Raw genomic sequence first — 18,707 nt, forward strand, 5'->3', positions numbered from 1 at the left:
CACATATTGTACTCCATGAGAGTGGATATAGTATTTAAAGAACTTTTGCACACTTTATATGAGGGAGAATTTTGTGGGGCTTAAGATTAGATGATGTGCAAGGCCACTAAGGGGAAATTCTATAAGTGGGTGTCTCCATTTATGCACCCCGAGGGCAGGGGCGTATCTGGACTCTGGCGGTAGGGGGGGGGGCAGAGCCAGAGGGAGGGGGCACATTTTAGCCCCCCCCCCCCGCGCCACCGATCCCCCCCGCCATTTCCGGACCCCCCCGCCACTGCCAGACCCCCCCCTCGCCACCAATGACACTCTCCACCCCCTCCCGCCGCCGTCAACCCTCCCCCGCTGCTGTCACTTACCTTTGCTGGCGGGGGACCCCAACCCCCCGCTAGCCGAGGTCCTCTCTTCCATGCAGGCTACAAGTTGCAATGCTTCCTGTTCTTCTGAGTCTGACGTCCTGCACGTACAACGCGCAGGACGTCAGACTGAGTTCCAAATTCTGAGTCTGACGTACAACGTGCAGGACATCAGACTCAGAAGAACAGGAAGCGTTGCAACTTGCATCCTGCACGGAAGAGAGGACTTCGGCTGGCGGGGGCTTGGGGTCCCCCACCAGCAAAGATCGGCGACGGGTTGGTGGCGGGCGGGAGGGGGTGGTGGAGAGGGTCGGTGGTAGGGGGGTCCAGGGCGAAATCTGCGGGGACCCAGGCCCCTGTGGCCCCATGCAGATACGCCCCTGCCCGAGGGTACACAGAAGGAACACATTATATAAAGGAACTCAGGCACCTATGTTGTGTTATAGAAAACTAGAGTAACACATATACATGTTTAGCATTTACGTGCTCACATTTATGCTAGCCGCAGCGCTGGTGTAAATGTGAAGGCCACAGTGCAGCAGGAATGCGTGTAACTTACAGTATTCTGTAAGGTATGAGTATAAGTGGGAGTCTGGCTATACTTCATCCCTGTATACGCCCCCCCTTGCAAATATGAACTACAGAAATTAAGCAGGTATTTGCAGAATAGCACTTAGGCAGCATATTAGCATATGCAGCAAAAGTAATACACACATACACATATAGGTTAGTAAATATTTACATGCCAAGCTTAAAGAATTGACCCCCTACTACTTCTGATGACCTTAAAGCTTCCAAACAGGTAGAAAAAGCCACGGTCAAAGCCAGAAGGATGCTTGGGTGCATAAAGAGAGGGCTCACCAGCAGTCTGGTGAGGTCCTCATTTAGAGTACTGTGTGCAGTTCTGGAGACCGCACCTACGGAAAGATATAAACAGGATGGAGTCGGTCCAGAAGGTGGCTACAAAATAAGTAAGTGGTCTTGAACTCTAAAAATATAGGGACAGGCTTATGAACCTCAACATGTATATGCTGAAAGAGAGAAGGGAGAGAGGAGATATGATAGAGACGTTTAAATATCTCAAGGGCATTAATGTACAGGAAGTGAGCCTTTTTCAACTGAAGGAAAACTCTGGAAGGAGGGGGCACACGATGAAATTAAGAGGGAACAGGCTTAGGAGTAATGTAGTATTTCACAGAAAGGGTGGTGGAGGTTGTGGAGTCGAGGACTGTCTCAGAATTTAAAAAGGCATAAGCATGTGGGATCGCTTAGGAAAAGGAAGAGTTAGGGGTTACAGACAATGGGCAGACTGGAAGGGCCATATGGCCTCTATCTGCCGTCATGTTTCTATTTTTCTATGTTTCAACTTATTTCTTTATCCCCCAACATTCAAAACTATTTAACCAGCACGGAACTGCTCCTAGTCCATTAAATAGTGTTTAAGTGCCTAACCACAGATATTCAGCGGGAAATAAGGCCTATCTTTGAGCGCTAAAAAGTTAACTGGTTAGAGCTGAATATCTGCATAGCCGGTTAAGTTTTTAGTGGGCAAAATAAACCCACATATTCAATGCTGGTGTTAACTTTAGAGGCCCTCTTTGCGCCCCAGGAATACCCTACTCCAGGGACAAAGGGCCTGCGCTTCCACTATGTGTTGGGCCGCCTGCCTAAATCCTTTTGATATTCCATCCCAGTGATATGTCTCTTGTGTAGATACCAGAAGGCGTAAGTCTAGGATACTGTCCATGACCATGGCCTTCTGTCTATCAGGATCTAAGTGAATCCTTGGTCATCTAGGTAGTTAAATGTATTCTATTAAAACGCAACAGTAATTTATATAGACTTTGAGTGTTAGTTGTGTGTGTGGCTTAGTTTGTAGTATCAAGGAAAGGTGAAGAATACTTGAAAATAAAGACAGAGATAGATTTCAGAGAGAAGGCTTTATTCTTACCAAGTGTTCAATTAAGGTACAGACATCAAACAGATTCTGGGTTCAACAGCACAGGGCCCTGCCGTCCGAGAAGAGGCGTTGGGGAGGATTCCAACTTTCTCTCAAAATCTTATCTCTTTTATAGCCACAGATTCCAATAGAAGTCTATTGTGAGGAACCTTTTTTTCTAATATTTCTCAATTTCTGAGATCATACTTTCGTATCCGGCCAGATGTACATCTGTACCCAACTCTCTTCCGTTCTATCTATTTCTAGAGTTTCCACACTTCCGTAGATGTCAACATGTTTTTCGAACATTTTGTTTTTGTCGTTTACCAAAATATTTTTCTGTTAAGATACCAGTTTCACATCTTTCTTTTGTAATACCTTTCATAACATCTTATGATCTCTGTGCCATCTGATAGAAAATAAGTCCCACTTTAAAAACCTCATTTTATTCCTTTTACCCATTATTATTTCATTATAGGTGCTATATTCAATTAGAAAGTTGTACCTGGTTGTGTTAAGACCCATTGTTCAGACCTGCTTTTTGCAGATTCTCAAATATGATATCATTAGCTTGTTATTTGGCCTAGTCAGTACTTTTCCAGTTGCCCTAGCCTGTGTAGCTTAGCCCACCACTATTCCAGTGGTAGGTCTGAAGCCAGGCCACATATTAACACTGGTCACTGGATATGGCCTGTCATTGAATATCCAGGTTTAACACTGGTGGCGGACTGCAAGTGTTCTGCCCGTCGCTGACTGAATATCGGGTTCTTAGTGCTTCTAGACATATGAAGTGCTGAGACAGTCCCTACTCGATAGAACTTACAATCTATTCAAAGCAAACGGGACAAATAAGAGAAAAGGAACTTTGGGAGAGAAATTTATTTTCTCCCCCTCCAACAGATAAATAGATTTATTGATTTCCATAAATGTGATTTCACTCTTTGTGTAGCAGTCTGCAGCAAGTTACAAAATCACGAATATAAAAAGCAGAACAAAAATACAACTAAAATAATCGCTTCCCAAAACCTATAACTTCTCATAACAAGTAACAATTACAAAATAAACCAAGATAAATACATTATATAAAATAAAGAATTAAAACAGGTTATAAAAGTCCCCCCCCCCTAACATAATCCATGTAGATTCCCCTAACACACCCACAGAGGACTCCATAAAAAGCCCATACAATTAGAAGTCTACATGGTCCACTATTCCCTGACCTTAAGATCTCATCTCCCACAAGTCATTAACTGTAGAAACAAAAATGAATCAGATCAAGCATCAGGGAAAGGTAACCTAAATGGGAATAGTTTGACATCGCTGTAGAGCATCCAGGTACTGTGAATGAAGTGTAATGTAGGAAAGATCAGCTTGAACACATGAGAAGACTCCAAAGCAAAGCATCTCAAGTACTAAATATAGCAGACAGCAAAGGAAATGAGCTGAATATAAAAAGAGGATTAACCCACAGAAGTTACAGTACTTCCTGCAGGTACACTGCTCTAGTGTACAAAATCAGACTGATTTGGAGCCATTTAAAAGCTGAGACTTTTCTGCACTGTCATTGTCCTCTCTCTTGTAGTAATGGAGTCTAGCCATTTCCTGGTTACAACAAATGACTTTATGTTTCTCAGTGACTGAAAAGCCCCACGAGGGATGTAACAGAGATGCTCACTTCCTTGTTTTTTTTTTTATTTTGTTACTGTTGCTTGCTAAGTTCAGCACTGAGATCAGATATCACAAGTGGCACAGGGAGGTTAAAGGAATCTGCAATTCCACATTTGCATAACACAATTATCAGAAACACATAGTCATGCATGGACCTACATAAGTGATGGGAAACCATAAATTGCATTAATTGAATAGTTCTGGCAACATCTTGAAAAATAGTTACTAACGACTAGCATAGTCCACCGTGTCTGCCCAGCAAAGTGGCTAGAATTGTACCTGCCTCTATGCCTTTGTTTAGGATTGTACCTGCCATTTCATGCAGGTTAAACCCCATTTTGTTTTTCTTTGATTCCATTCTCTTGCCAGATGGGAATCCTCTGTATTTATCCCACAGCTTTTCGATATCAAATTGGAAAATCTATTGGTTTGTACCATCATCTGACTTTGGAAAAGGACATATTCAGATGCTGATACAATGTTTCAAATGTTATCTTATAGAAGACCCTCATCACTCTCCAAATAGCAGTTCTCAGCATATTTCAGACTTACAATTCCATTTCTAGCCTTCCTCCTTTTCCCAATATACCCAAAGTCTTGTCATCTCTCTTTACTCTTTAGTCATTTTTTATTCTGTCTATGCCTTTCCTAGCTGTATTTTACTCATAGCTTCTTTGAGTTATATCTGGTATTCTTTTCTGTGTTTCTCTTCTTGCCTCTTCTCTTAATTGTTTCAGCCAATTGTTTGAGGAACTATATTGGTTTCTTTTTCTTTTTTATTTTTCTTACAGCCATTTTAATAGCTTCTTTCTACTTGGATCACTGTCTTTCCACTTCTTTTATGTTCTCCCATTCCATCAGCTCTTTCCCTCATGCTACTGAAGTCAGTAGGTTTGAAACCCAAGACTTTAAGGTTTGTGAGTCTGGGCTCCACTTTAGCTCTTATATCAAACAATACTGTGATAATCACTACTGTCCAGGGGGCCCTTACCCAGACCTCAGACACTCTCTATCTCCAGCACTAGACCTAGCATTGCCTCTTCCCTCAAGGGTTCCCTCACCAATTGTCAGAGCAGAGCACCTTGAAAGGCATCCATGATCTTTCTACTTCTTTCTGATTCTGCAGATGGGCCATTCCAATTCACATTTGCTAGGTTGAAATCGCCCAGCAACAGCAATTCTCCTATCATTCCCAATTTGTGGATATCTACAACTAGATCTTTTTCCAGCTTCTCCATTTGTATTAGAGGTCTGTAGACAAAAACTGTGGATAGAGTTTCCATCTTCTCTTTCCAAGATGAACCATATTGCTTTCTCTGGTGTGGCACTGCAGGGTACAGTGTGTGACTGATCCTGTTAGGAAGGGAATGTGTGAGCAGCCATGGCCTGTGTGGATAAAAATAGGTCAGGAGAAGCAACAGGCCAGGTGTCTCAAAAGATCAAAGACACCTTGGAAGCAGCTGCACAGCAGTGAGATGAGGGAAGAGAGAGAAAGTGTTTTGGGAGAAGCAAGGAAGTGAAAAAGAGACTTTTTTTTTGGGGGGGGGGGAGGGGAGAGAGAGAGAAAAGAGAGAAGTAGGGGTGGGGAGGGACAGAAGGAGAAATACTACTGAGAGTGGGAGAGAGAGATGGAGAGAAATTGACCGATGAGGTGAAGAGGAAGAGGGGACAAAAAACATGGTGGAAGAGAGAGACTGATGGAGTGGAGAAAGGAGAATGAGAGTCAGAAACTGTGGGGGCAGGAGAAAGAGATAGGTGCAGGACCACTGCAAGGGTATAAGCTACCCTAACTGAACCCTTATCCTTACACACTCCCTTGAAATTTTGACAATCATACTCAACAATCATGACCACCTCAACATTACCCTCCAATAATGACTCTGTAAAAAGTTCACATAATTGGACATTAGACATTTAAAATTTTAAACACATATACTGGCCCTGGATGGAAGAAGGATGAGAGAGACTGGGGGGGAATAAGGGGAAAGAATATAAGTTGCATTCTATTTTCTTGAAGCAAACCCCTGGTGAATGTTCTGAATGAGTGGGCCCTGTCTTCTGGACACTTCCCAGTCCTTTCTGAGAGGGCCCTCCCTTTTATGTGCCATTTTATCACTTGCCTCGGGCAGATTGCTTTGAGATCCTTGGGGGGGGGGGGGGGGGGGGCAGCATGGCTGAAGGTTTACATAGGCCATCAGATACCCTGGAGCTGGCCCTGTGGCTTGGAAGTCATAGGAGATCATGCTGGAGGAACGGAAGCACTCAGGTAATACCTCTGCTTGCATGATTAAAATCTGCCTCTAATTACAAAGAGGAGAAGAACCATAGGCAGCAGAATATGGTGGGCCAATGAAGCCACAGCCCGAACAGTTTTATTCCCCTCCCCCTGGCACAGGTATCAGCAACTATGGAGCTTGAGGAAGGAGGGCAGGGATAGAGGTGCTCTGCTGCACAAGAACTGTACTTGCAATCTTCTTCTTTGGGAGCAACAAGCAAGTGTGCTGGGTTTGTTTTGGTATCAATTAATGTTATCATTGGGTGGATTCCCACCTCCCCTCCATGGACAACTCAGAATGAGTCAGGGCTATAGCTTATCTAATATCCTCCTCCCTCCCACCACTTCATTGGTATATGAAAAAGCTAATTCCAAAGCTTGTTCCTTAATAATGTTGAGTACTAGTACTGCAGGAACCTTACTGGGCTGGGAAACTTCACAAATCTCGTCTCTTTCCTGTCTTCTGTTTACGGACAGACAGGGACCCTTACACTCTGTCCAACTGCAGCATAAAAATAAATTTTTGACAAGAACTAGCTATCTATGCAAATAAACTCTGTACCTAGTTACTCTGTAACACTGTGCACTTTTTACTTCCTTAAAAACAGTGTTCATATGCCATAAATCTACACACTTCTCATTCAAGGTTATAAACAAATTTATTAAAGCCAGTTGTATAAAAAAATGTACAAAACATTATATGACAACAATGAAATGCAATAGCAGATTGCCAATGAGGAGCTCTCATGCATTCAGGGCAGGTGAGACTGTATGAGAACAACATAGCACACTAGACCTCTTACAAGCATGTCACTTACGTGTAGACATCATCACCTTTCCTTATAAGAGGTTTTCAGTTAAGATCAACTTACTACCAGAGGAATAAAAACATTCAGATCTGTTCAATTTCCTGAGATTTTGCCATTTATAATTAATATGTTAATGAACCATGAGATCTTCTTATTATTATAACATCACCTGTTTTTAAGTTGGGGATGTAGTGGTCTATGGCACAAGGGATTATTTTTTTCTAGCCCTCATCTGTTACAAACCCCTCATAAGCACTGGCCAGGTCAGGGCTCAAGCTCTTGTTTACTGTGGTACCACAATACATTTGTGTGTCATCCCTGCTATATAATGAATCCATTCTAGGCATATGCCATCTGTACTAGGGTAAAGGGAAAATCATGAAAAAAGTGGACTGATCAGGTGCCGCTGTTCCTAAGCCTGTATCTGTAAAAGCTGCAGTCATTCCAGATCACAACTTTAGCTGGTGTCGGCAGGGAGGCACAACTCGGTAAGTCTCATGATCAGCTGAGAAAGAACTGGCACACAAAACACATTAAGACTGATATATACATATAATCAATCTTAATGTGTTTTGTGTGCATACATACACGCACATACCTTATAAGAGCAATAAGGACACTTGAGGGCTACATTGTTACTCTACAATCATAACCATGTGTTTAACCACTGCACTCAAGGACAACGATACAACCCCTGGAGTGCCTTACTATTAAGAAATCACTGAAATTCTGAGCATGACTGGGGCTATTTAATTGGATGATGACCATATGAACATGACTAAATGATATTCAAGTGCCAGAATGATTTAAAATGTTTAGTTCAAATCTCCCTTGGGTTATTGTGCCAATACAATATTTCAACTGCAAAGAAAGGCTTTGCTCTCTTAGTTTATCTTCTTTTCACACTATACACAAAACAGCTTCCATAGTACATGTCACATGAGATAATCACATGACTGCATTTAACCAATCAAAGCGGGAGGGCAGTTTGAGAAACTCTGGCACTATCTTTGGTAAAAGTACTTGATGGATTGATTTATTCATGCAGATAAGATCACTACACAGTAGATCACATACCCCGTTCCTCGTAATTTCATTAGCTGAGAGGTTTACTTTAGCTCCAGCTTTGCATTTTAGTATTTGCTGTGGTAGTTTCTGTTGTACAGAATCTGTTTAGTACCTAGAATCAATGCTTCCCTCAACCTCTGATTGCACAAAAGACAAGAAATCCATCTAGAAAAGGGCTCACATAAAATATCCCGCACTTTACATTCTGCCCCATAGAGAAGGCCCAGAGAGTTTCTTTGTGGGAGAAGATGGCACAGTTCAGCCACATGCACAGTGGTACAAAGTGTGTTCTCTTTCCTTTATACACTGGCAAAATAAATTGAACTAACTCATATTAACTAAGACTGTATCCTCCTCTTCTCCATTGCCTCCTGATCCATTTATTTTCTCTGGTACCTTCAGCATCTGGTGAGGACTGGGAACAGATGCAGAAAAGATGGGGTTCAACTACCAGGGTCTGCAATTCACAGCATCACATAAAACACTAGCATTGTATCATGATCTGGTGGGTGGGTGTTGGTGTCACCTGTTATAACAAGAGGGCACATCTACATAAATAGCATGGGAAGCAACAGGATGTTAGCAGTCTTTCACTGCCTCCATAGATAATAAATCTACTATACTGATACCTACACCTTGCACCTCCTAAAGCAAATCAGAAGGCTTATAGAGGCTGAGGCTCCCTGAAACACTATACCCCCATCTACTGAATAATGCTGGTGATGGCACCCCATCCATGCTTTGTGACTCTCAGTGAAGCTACTGAAAACTCTGCCTGGATTTGAGCGGTGAGGGGGGGGGAAGGAGAAAGTTGGGAAAATGCTCACAAAAAAACAGAGTGTAAATGCTGCCCCTTCCATCACCCAAGACTGTCTTTCATAACATACTTAGTGCTACTGAACACTATTTACAGAATTCCGGTCATTTCAGGAAACACACTGCCACGTCACTGTTCCTGGCCAGCCCCTGCATGGGTCCTGAAAGATTAGTCCCTCAGTAAGCAAACCATCTCATACTCTGCAGTTACTGCAAAAATACAGAGTAAGCCAGGAAAGAAATGATTTAGTCATGATAAGGACACCTGCTGCTATGAGATAAGGTTGGAAAAGGCTTTTGTGACTCTCCTGTGTGAGACAGCCATCTGTCTGGCAATCCAGCCTGCAGTCTCCAACCTTTTGTGGCTTTCTATCCTCTCTAGCCACATTTGGCACAAGCGCTTGATGCGGTATTTTGGATCCTCTCTTCACTTGCTGGCACATCAACAAAGACAGAAAGATTCTTCAGCACTGTGCATAGACATGGAGATTCCACTGGCAGCTGCTGAAAATCAGACATTGCTCACCCTTGTCTCTGCATCAGAATTCACAATGGCTGATGTTGATGTCACCAGTGACCTCTCCCGGCGGACGTAGCGTGGCTTCCGAACTGAAAGATTCATGAGAGAAATTGATTTAACGACCAAGTGTGGAATGATAAAAGCTCATACTTGAGGAGCTGTGTGAAGGTAGCAAAAGTACAGAACAACTTCAGAAATTGGGCATATATGCTAGCTTCCCATCCTTCACTGGGAGTAGTAATCAATTGTAAACAAAAAGATCTTCGGTTGCTTTAAAGTGCTCCAGTCTTCACGACTTGATGAACGCAGAGCATAAGCATACAGGCAAGCTTGTGTAGAATGTGGTGGTGTGATGTATTGCACATGTAAAATCCAAGAGACATACAGGGTGTTTACCTGAAGATGCTGGAGTGGGGATCATAGAGGCCTGTGAAAGAAGAGTAAAGGCCTTTAAAGCTCTTTCAAGCACACCTAATTTCTCAAACAAATAGAAAAACGCCCGACTATAACTTTGTGCAGGTTGTCATTAAGTCATTGTTACTACTACTACTACTACTATTTAACATTTCTAAAGCGCTACCAGGGTTGCGCACCGCTGTACAATTAACAAAGAAGGACAGTCCCTGCTCAAAGGAGCTTACAATCTAAAGGACACAAAGTGCAGTCAATCAAGATTGAGGCAGTCTACATTTCCTGGATAGAGGTACAATGGTTAGGTGCTGAAAGCGACATTGAAGAGGTGGGCTTTGAGCAAGGATTTGAAGATGGGTATAGGGAGGGGGCTTGGCATATGGGCTCAGGGAGTTTATTCCAAGCATAGGGTGAGGCGAGGCAGAAAGGGCGGAGTCTGGAGTTGGCGGTGGTGGAGAAGGGTACTGAGAGGAAGGATTTGTCCTGTGAACGGCAGTGGAACTGATAAGAGGGGAGAGGATTTCAAAATAAGTAATCAGTTAATGAATAGCACACGTCTCATTACTTTTCTTCACTTCCCCATGAGCTGGAAGTGTCTGGCCATAACCTCCAGTCTGACTGTTGACATTGCCTAACAGCAGGATAAGAATATCACTGAGTGGCATTGGGGACAGCTCTAAAGAAGGCTGCGTCCCACTTCCTCAGTCACAGGAGGCCACTGCGGTATTTGGCCAATATGAAAAAAAAAAACAAAGAAAGGAACTACTGGAGACTGTGTACATTGGCTCTCTCTTAAGAATCTAGGGAGAAGAGGCACTTCAGAAAAGGATCTTGGAATGTAATGCAGAGAGCACAGAATCCTTAGGCTTGGTGAGGAATGAGCAGCTTGTCCATACCAGTGACATGACTTTCACCCAACTATTTTGCCCCTCCTCACCATTTGACTGGTTTGATTATGAAGGTAATTTTCAAAAATATTTATGCAGGCAAATAGTATGGCTGAAAACTTCAGAGCAGTTAAAAGTACTGAAAGTATGTGTGTCAGGGGAGTAGCCATGAATGGGCCTAGGCCCTTCCACTTTTGCATTAGGCCCACCCAGGAGAAATGATTTAGTCATGATAAGGACATCTGCTGCTACCATTTTGTGTAGATGGTGGGGATCCCCAAGTCCCACCAGCTGAAGAAATTCACTTCCCACTCCAACTTGGCTGTCAAGGTAGTGAAAAATCATGGCAGTCAGCCAGAACACTTTCAGCAGCTGATGCTGGCACTGCAAATGTGTTCAGTTCTCTCGGCCCACGAAAACTGAACAAGCTCGTGAGCCACAAGAACTGAGAATGCTGAAGTGGCAGCATCAGTGCATGAACGTACTGCTGCTCACTGCCATGCTTTTTCACTACACTGACAGTTGAGTTGGGGCAGGCTGTAGATTTTTCCAACAGGCGGGGTTTGGGACCCCACCAGCTAAAGTACTTTCTTTTTTAATGTTTTTTTTTGGGGGGGGAAGAGGTGCGAGGGGAAGGCAAGAGGAAAAGGAAGTGTATAGTGCTCACCCATGTTAAACAATAGCCTCTCAAAATTTCACTTCTGGCTGTGCCGCTGATGTGCATGTGTATTTTCAGCCATTTGAAAAAGCAGTTACTCACCTGTAGCAGAGGTTCTCCAAAGAAAGCAGGATGAATATCCACACTGATGGGTGATTTCATCTGATGGAGCACGGGATGGCCAGTGATCCCCAGCAGTCTTCTGAAAGCTTTAGGAAGCAGCTCTAAATTGTACAGTGCTGCGTAACCCTAGTAGCGCTTTAGAAATGCTAGTTAGTAGTAGTAGTAGTAGTAGCTCACCATGCATACGTGTCTTCCCGCCTGCTCAGTTTAATACAGTGGTTCTCAACAAGTGTGTCGGGAAATATTGGTGGGTCACCATCAGCTGGGAGATGTGTCACTGAAAATTTGACAGACAACATGCTTATGCTTTTCTTATTAACCATATATGCTGCAGGTTGGGGACAGCTGAGAACCAGGAAGTTGTAAGAACATAAGTGTTGCCATACTGGGACAGACCGAAGGTCCATCAAGACCAATATCCTGCTTCCAACAGTGGCCGATCCAGGTTACAAGTACCTGGCAAGATACCAAAACAGTAAAATAGATTTTATGCTGCATATCCTAGAAATAAGCAGTGGATTTTCCCCATGTCCATCTTAATAATAGCTTATGGACTTTTCTTTTAGGAAGTTATCCAAACCTTTTTTTAAACCCTGCTAACTGCTTTTACCACATTCTCTGGCAATGAATTCCAGAGTTTAATTACAGATTGAGTGAAGAAATATTTTCTCAGATTTGTTTTAAATTTACTATTTAATTGCTTCATTGTGTGCCCCCTTGTCCTAGTATTTTTTGGAAAGAGTAAGCAAGCAATTCATGTCCATCCATTTCATTCTACTCATTATTTTATAGACCTCTATCATATCTCCCCTCAGCCGTCTCTTCCTCCAAATGAAGAGCCCTAGCCGCTTTAGCCTTTCTTCATAGGGAAGTCATCCCATCCCCTTTATCATTTCCACTGCCTTTCTCTGTACCTTTTCTAATTCCACTATATCTTTTTCGAGCTATGATGACCAGAATTGCACACAGTGTTTGAGGTGAGGTTGCACCATGGAGTGATACAAAGGCATTATAACATTCTCATTTTTGCTTTCGATTCCTTTCCTAATAATACCTAACATTCTATTTGCTTTCTTAGCTGCTACTGTACACTGAGCAGAGGGTTTCAAAGTATCATCACTGATGACAAGTAGATCCTTTTCCTGGTCGGTGACTGCGGATGTGGAACTCTGCATCAGGTAGATATAGTTTGGGTTCCTCTTTCACACGTGTATCACTTTGTACTTGCTCACAAATAAACGCCATCTGCCATTTGGTTGCCCAGTCTCATAAGGTTCTCTTGAAATTTTTCACAATCCTCTTGCGATTTAACAACTTTGAATAACTTTGTTTTGTCAGCAAATTTACCTCACTAGTTATTCCCATCTCTAGATCATTTATAAATAAGTTAAAAAGCAGTGGTCACAGCACAGACCCCTGGGGAACCCCACTATCTATCCTTCTCCATTGAGAATATTTACCATTCAATCCTACTTTCTGTTTTCTATCTTTTTTAACCAGTTTTTAATCCACAATAGGACATTACCTCCTATCCAATGACTCTCTAATTTCTTCAGGAGTCGTTTGTGAGGTACTTTGCCAAATGCCTTTTGAAAATCCAGATACACAATATCAACCAGCTCACCTTTATCCACATGTTTGTTTACTCCTTGAAAGAAATGTAGCAGATAGGTGAGGCAAGATTCCCCTTCACTCTGTAATTTTGTTCTTTATAATAGTCTCTTCTGACTGGCACCAACATCAATTGCCTGGCTCACCTCTGGAACCCTTTTTAAAAATTGGCATTACATTGGCCACCCTCCAATCTTCTGGTACCATGCTTAATTTTAAAAATAAATTATATATTACTAAAAAAAGTTCTGCAAGTTCATTTTTTAATTCTATTAGTACTCTGGGATGTATACCATCCAGTCCGGGTGATTTGCTACTCTTCAATTTGTCAAATTGTCCCATTACATCTTCCAGGTTTACAGAGATTTGATTCAGTTTCTCTGACTTATCGGCATTGAATACCATTTCTGGCATTGGTATCTCTCCCAAATCTTCCTTGGGGTACTTGAAATCTCCATAACTGGTCCCTACTTCTGTCATTAGCCTCAAATGAAAATGTTGCAGCTCACTCCTCTCTTCCACCCTGGCAGTCAGTACCATTGTGTCTATTTCCCTTACATCACTGTTATCAACAATTCAATGATATACAGGTTTTTTTCCTTTATTCAGTTGAAAACTATAGCTTTTAATGTGTCACACATTATCATATTGTCTGTCAAGTATGACACAAGAGAAGAAAGATTGAGAACCACTGATCTGTTACAATAGCTGAGAGAATACAACTCCAAGGTGAAGTGGGTGGGACAGTTTGGATATTCATCCTGTTGTCCTTGAAGAACATCTTCTACAGTGAGTAACTTTGCTTTCTCTGAGGACAAGCAGAATATCTCCACACTGATGGGTATTCCCTGCTACCTGGCTGTTCTAAAGAAAAAGGAAAGACGTGTCTTGCAAAAGGCAAGGCCTAGCAATGAAAATGAATGTAACTTCTTTTTGTAATTTTCTCAAATTATCTTCTTCTTCTTTTCTTTTTTTGTGTGAATAACCTGGAACAGAAACAAATGGTCTAAGGGGGTGTAGTTGGATTCTAGAACTCATTTAAATTCCAAAGGACTATCTGACCAAACTAGCTATCATGTCAAGAATCTTGATATAGGTAGTAGTGAGAGGACTGAAACCAATGTTGCAGCTCTGCAAATTTCCTCTATGGAGGCTAACGTCAAGTGGGCTACTGATGCAGCCATGGCTCCAACATTGTGAACTGTGGCTTAACCTTGTAGAGTCAGTCCAGCCTAGGCATAGGTAAAGCAAATGCAGTCTGCAAGTCAATTAGATAGAGAATGTTTACAGATAGCAGCCCCATCTGATTGGGGCCAAAAGAAACAAAAAGCTGGGTGGATTTTCTATGGGCTTTAGTCTGCTCCAGATAGAAGGCCAAAGCTCTTCTGCAGTCCAGTGTGCAGTATGCTTTCACCTTTATAGGCATGGGAAAAATGTTGGCAGAAGAATTGACTGGTTAAGATGAAATTCCGACCTCACCTTAGGAAGGAACTTAGGATGGGTGCACAGAACCACTCTGTTATTGTAGAATTTTGTATAAGGTAAATCAACTACTAAGAGACCTGATCCTATGGGCTGAAGTGACCGCCACAAAAAACAAGACCTTCCAGGTCAGGTTCTTCAGATGACAGGTATCAAGTGGCTTGAAAGGACCTTTCATCAGCTGGGTAAAAACAACATCAAGATCCCATGACACTGTTGGGGGATTGATGGAAGGTTTTAGTAAAAGCAAGCCCCTCATGAAGTGAACAACTAAGGACTAAGCAGAGATGGGCTTACCTTCTACACGATGATGATCAGCACCAACTGCACTAAGGTGAACTCTTACAGAGTTGGTCTTGAAATTTGACTCTGACAAAAGTAGAAGGTAGTCGAGCAGTTTTTGCACAGGGTATGAAAAGGGATCTAGGACCTTGCCTAGATGGCAAACCTCTTCCTTTTGAAATATATGACATTCCAGTGGAATTGTTCCTGGAAGCAAGCAAGACAGCTTGGGAGACATCCTTTAGCAGATCCAAGCAACCTACTTCTAACCTCTCAACATCCAAGCTGTAAAGGCCATGGACTGGAGATGAGGGTCAGAAAGCATTTCAGTCTCCATGGGTCTTTTGAGGCTAGCTCTGGAAGTAGAGAAAACCAGATTTGTCACAGCCAGCATGGAGCAACAAGCATAATGGATCTCCTGTGCTGCTTGAGTTTCAGGAGAGTATTCACTGTGAGATGCATTCAGAGGATATTCACTATGAGATGCATTCAGAGGATATTCACACAAAAAACCTCCCTGCCAATCTAGGAGAAAAGAATCTGAGGCTAGTCTGCCATGTTGTTCCAGTCTGGAACAAAACTGAGGGACTTTTTGTTGAGGTGAGTGGCAAAAAGATCCACTAAGGGGGGTGCCCCACTCTTGGAAAATCTTCTGGGAATGCCCATATTCAAGGATCACTTCTGTGTTGCACGACTTCGCTCAGTTTGTCTGTCAGACAGTTGTTCTTCCCTGCCAGGTAACTGTGGGAGATGGTCCAACCTCACATCCTAATCACATCCTGACACAGGAGGTATGAACCTGTATCTCCCTGCTTGCTTACATAGTACATAACAGAAAAGCCCTAGAGCATTCCAAAAAGCTCTTAGCTCTAGGAGACTGATCTGGAGTTGTTCTCTTAAGCATATCACCAACCCTGGTTGTGGAGAGCCCATCTATATGAGCTCCGCTGCTCAGGTTTGATGTGTCCGTTGTCAATGTCTTGTGGTGCTGGGGAATTTGGAACGGGAGTTCCTTGTGCAAATTAGCCACCATGACAGAGAACTCTTGAGGGAAGGTGTGACAGTAGCTGAATCCTGAAGGATCCCCTGGACCTGAGATCACTGGGACGACGACCACTGAGATGTCCTCAAATTGAAGTGTAGCATAGATGTGCCTGTCTGTGTAGCAATGCTATGACAACTGCTAGACATTTGGAGAAGACCCTGGGTGTGGATGTGAGGCCTAATGACAGTGCGCAGTACTGGTAGGAGTGGGTTTCCTTAAAGTGAAATATCAGATACTTCCTGTGACTGGGATGCATCAGTATGCGGGTACAGTCATTCTTCAAGTCCAGACAGCATAGTCTATTTTGAGACTAAATCATTGGGAATAGGGTGCATAGGGAAACTATCATGAACTTTTCTTTTGCTAGGTATTTGTTTATGGCCCTCAGGTCTAGGATGGACAAAATCCCTCTGTCTTTGTGACCAGGAAGTATACACCATATCTTTGTGACCAGTTGCCTGCACCATGTACTTTCCACCAGGGGCGTAGCTATGGGGGGGCCACTGGGGCCTGGGCCCCCACAATTTTCATTTGGGCCCCTGGTTTGGCTGGCGGGGGTCCCCAACCCCTGCCAGCCAAAGCCTTCAGCGCAGTCGCGTTTGCTGCCTGCCCCCTGCTCTTCTTTCTTCTTGCAAGAAGGAGGAGCAAGAAGAAAGAAGAGCAGGGGGCAGGCAGCAAACGCAGCTGTGCCGGAGACCGCGCTGAAGAAGGCTTTGGCTGGCAGGGGTTGGGGACCCCCGCCAGCAAAGGTATTTGTTTGTGAGGGGACGAAGCGAGGCAGTTGGGGGGGGGGGGTGAAGCGGCACTCAAAATGTGCCTCCAATCTCGGGCTCTGGCCCCCTCCCACCATAAGGTCTGGCTACGCCCCTGCTTTCCACACACCTGCTGCTTGGTTATTAGCTGACAGAATTCCTCAGCCTTATCCTGAGGTAGAGAGACTGCAAACTCTGCCGCACTGTGCACATTGGTCTGCAAGTGCATGCACATTAAAAGCTGGCAAACAACTACGTGGGAGGCAAGCATAGTGCTCTGAAAAAACTTCCCAAAAGACTCCAAGGTCTGGGCCTCTCTTCCAGGGCACTGAGGAGTGAATCTTGCAAATTCTTGGTTCTTTTGAGAGCAGTTAGGAAGTTGGAGCTTCTTGAATCCCAGAGCCTTCTGAACAGTATACATAAAGTTGACCTTCTTATTTACCTGCTATACAGAGAGGTGGATCTCTCGCTGTTTCATCTGTACAAGCTTAAGGATTCTGTGCATGGGCACTGTCACAGTTTCCTTTGAGGGGGAAATCAAACTGAAGGATGTCCAGTGTTTCATCTCCAGGTTCATCCTAGATCTCCAAAATCAAATTGAATGGACCTAGCCATTTCCTGATAAAATAAAAAAGGAGAGCTCCTCTGGGGGTGACTTTCATTTTTCTTGTGGAGGGGAGGGAGTCAAAGAAAAGACTAAGGTACCCCTCCTCTGAGAGGACCTCAAGTGCCTCCTCAGACACCCAAAAGCGGCCAGTATCAGACTCACAAAAAGTACTTGCCAGGAGGCATTTGTGTCCCTGCCTGCATCACATATTTGATAGGTAGCTCAGGCTTGGGTTAAGGGGTGCGAGGCACCAAGGATCTATAGTTTCCTGAGGGGGCTCCCCCCCTTCCGAGGGGATAGAGATTGATACTAGCTTGGTGCAAACTGGCTTTGAGGTCCCTCAAGGTGCTAGTGTTGATGTGCTGCCCTAGATGCTATAGCCTCATGCTGTGCCAAAAGGTGTCGCATCTCTTCCTGGAGAATGGTCTTGCGTTACGCCTCAAGGGCTGTCACTGATGAAGGCTGAGGCTCAGCCAGAATGGTCATGTCCTTCAAAGTAATTGTGGCCGTAAATATGATCTGGTTTCAGCTTAACGGAAGCTGTCGCAGCCCATCCAGGTCCTGAGGGTAAGCAGCTCTCATGTCGAGGCACTTCCTCAATACCTCAGTGTTTTGGTGTTGTGCCTTCAGAGGGTGTTGATGCTTATGCTTTTTGGTTTCCTCCCAAAACATGGTACCAGAGTCCCTATGCGTCGAAGCAGACCATGACGAATCCTTCCTTGATCGATGACTAAACTTTCCTCACCCTCAGGAGGGAATTAGAGGATATTTGATCCCAGCAATTGCTATCAATGCTTGATGTCGCAGAACACGGAAGCCCCCTCGATGTTGATGTGTCCCTAGTGTCCAATTCAGCTCCTGAAGTCATCGAGACTGATGCCTCTGAAGCCGCAGTTGATGGATCAGCTTCTCAGTGCTAAAACTCTGTTCACACTGCTTCTCTCAACCTTTAATACCTCTTCTTGACATCTGTGAATAGTGTTTACAAAAAGAGGGATTATGATTGGGCCCCTAAGAGTGCAGACATCTATTATTGGTGTCTGTGAATGACATGGTTCAGGTGCACTTTTTAAAACCACTGGGAGTTTTCTGGGACATATGAGGAAAAATAGCTGAGGTGAAAACAAATGGCTCAAATGGTGAAAAAAAAATCCCTAAACAGTGTTTGAGGCCTAAGGGGAACTGGCGAGCCGTGGAAAAAAAAGAAAATTTTAAAATGCCAAAAAAAAAAAAAACTAAATAAATAAAAGGGAGGAAGAGAGACGAATGGCCCCACACGAGACACTTATAATCTGGATGCAAGTCATAAAGGCCCTGAACCACAGCGAAAACTAAACAGATATGCAAGATGGGGGGAGAGATGCAGAAAATATGTCTTTGCGGTTCCGCGGAAAAAACAGG

At 43.5% G+C, this 18,707-nt stretch overlaps 1 protein-coding gene across 1 annotated transcript in view; it reads right to left on the bottom strand.

The window, feature by feature from the left end:
- Positions 1-6,883: 6,883 nt before the first annotated feature.
- Positions 6,884-18,707, bottom strand: part of C13H1orf159 (chromosome 13 C1orf159 homolog) — a 42,775-nt gene continuing 30,951 nt past the window's right edge. Inside the window, exons 8-10 of the mRNA XM_030186042.1 lie at positions 9,845-9,875; positions 9,455-9,537; positions 6,884-8,527 (exon numbers count right to left, since the gene is read on the bottom strand). Coding sequence (XP_030041902.1) covers positions 8,447-8,527; positions 9,455-9,537; positions 9,845-9,875 — 195 coding nt within the window. The 3' untranslated portion in view covers positions 6,884-8,446. The remainder of the gene's footprint in view (positions 8,528-9,454; positions 9,538-9,844; positions 9,876-18,707) is intronic.

The sequence above is a fragment of the Microcaecilia unicolor genome, chromosome 13 (assembly GCF_901765095.1).
Source record: "Microcaecilia unicolor chromosome 13, aMicUni1.1, whole genome shotgun sequence".
Taxonomy (NCBI): domain Eukaryota; kingdom Metazoa; phylum Chordata; class Amphibia; order Gymnophiona; family Siphonopidae; genus Microcaecilia; species Microcaecilia unicolor.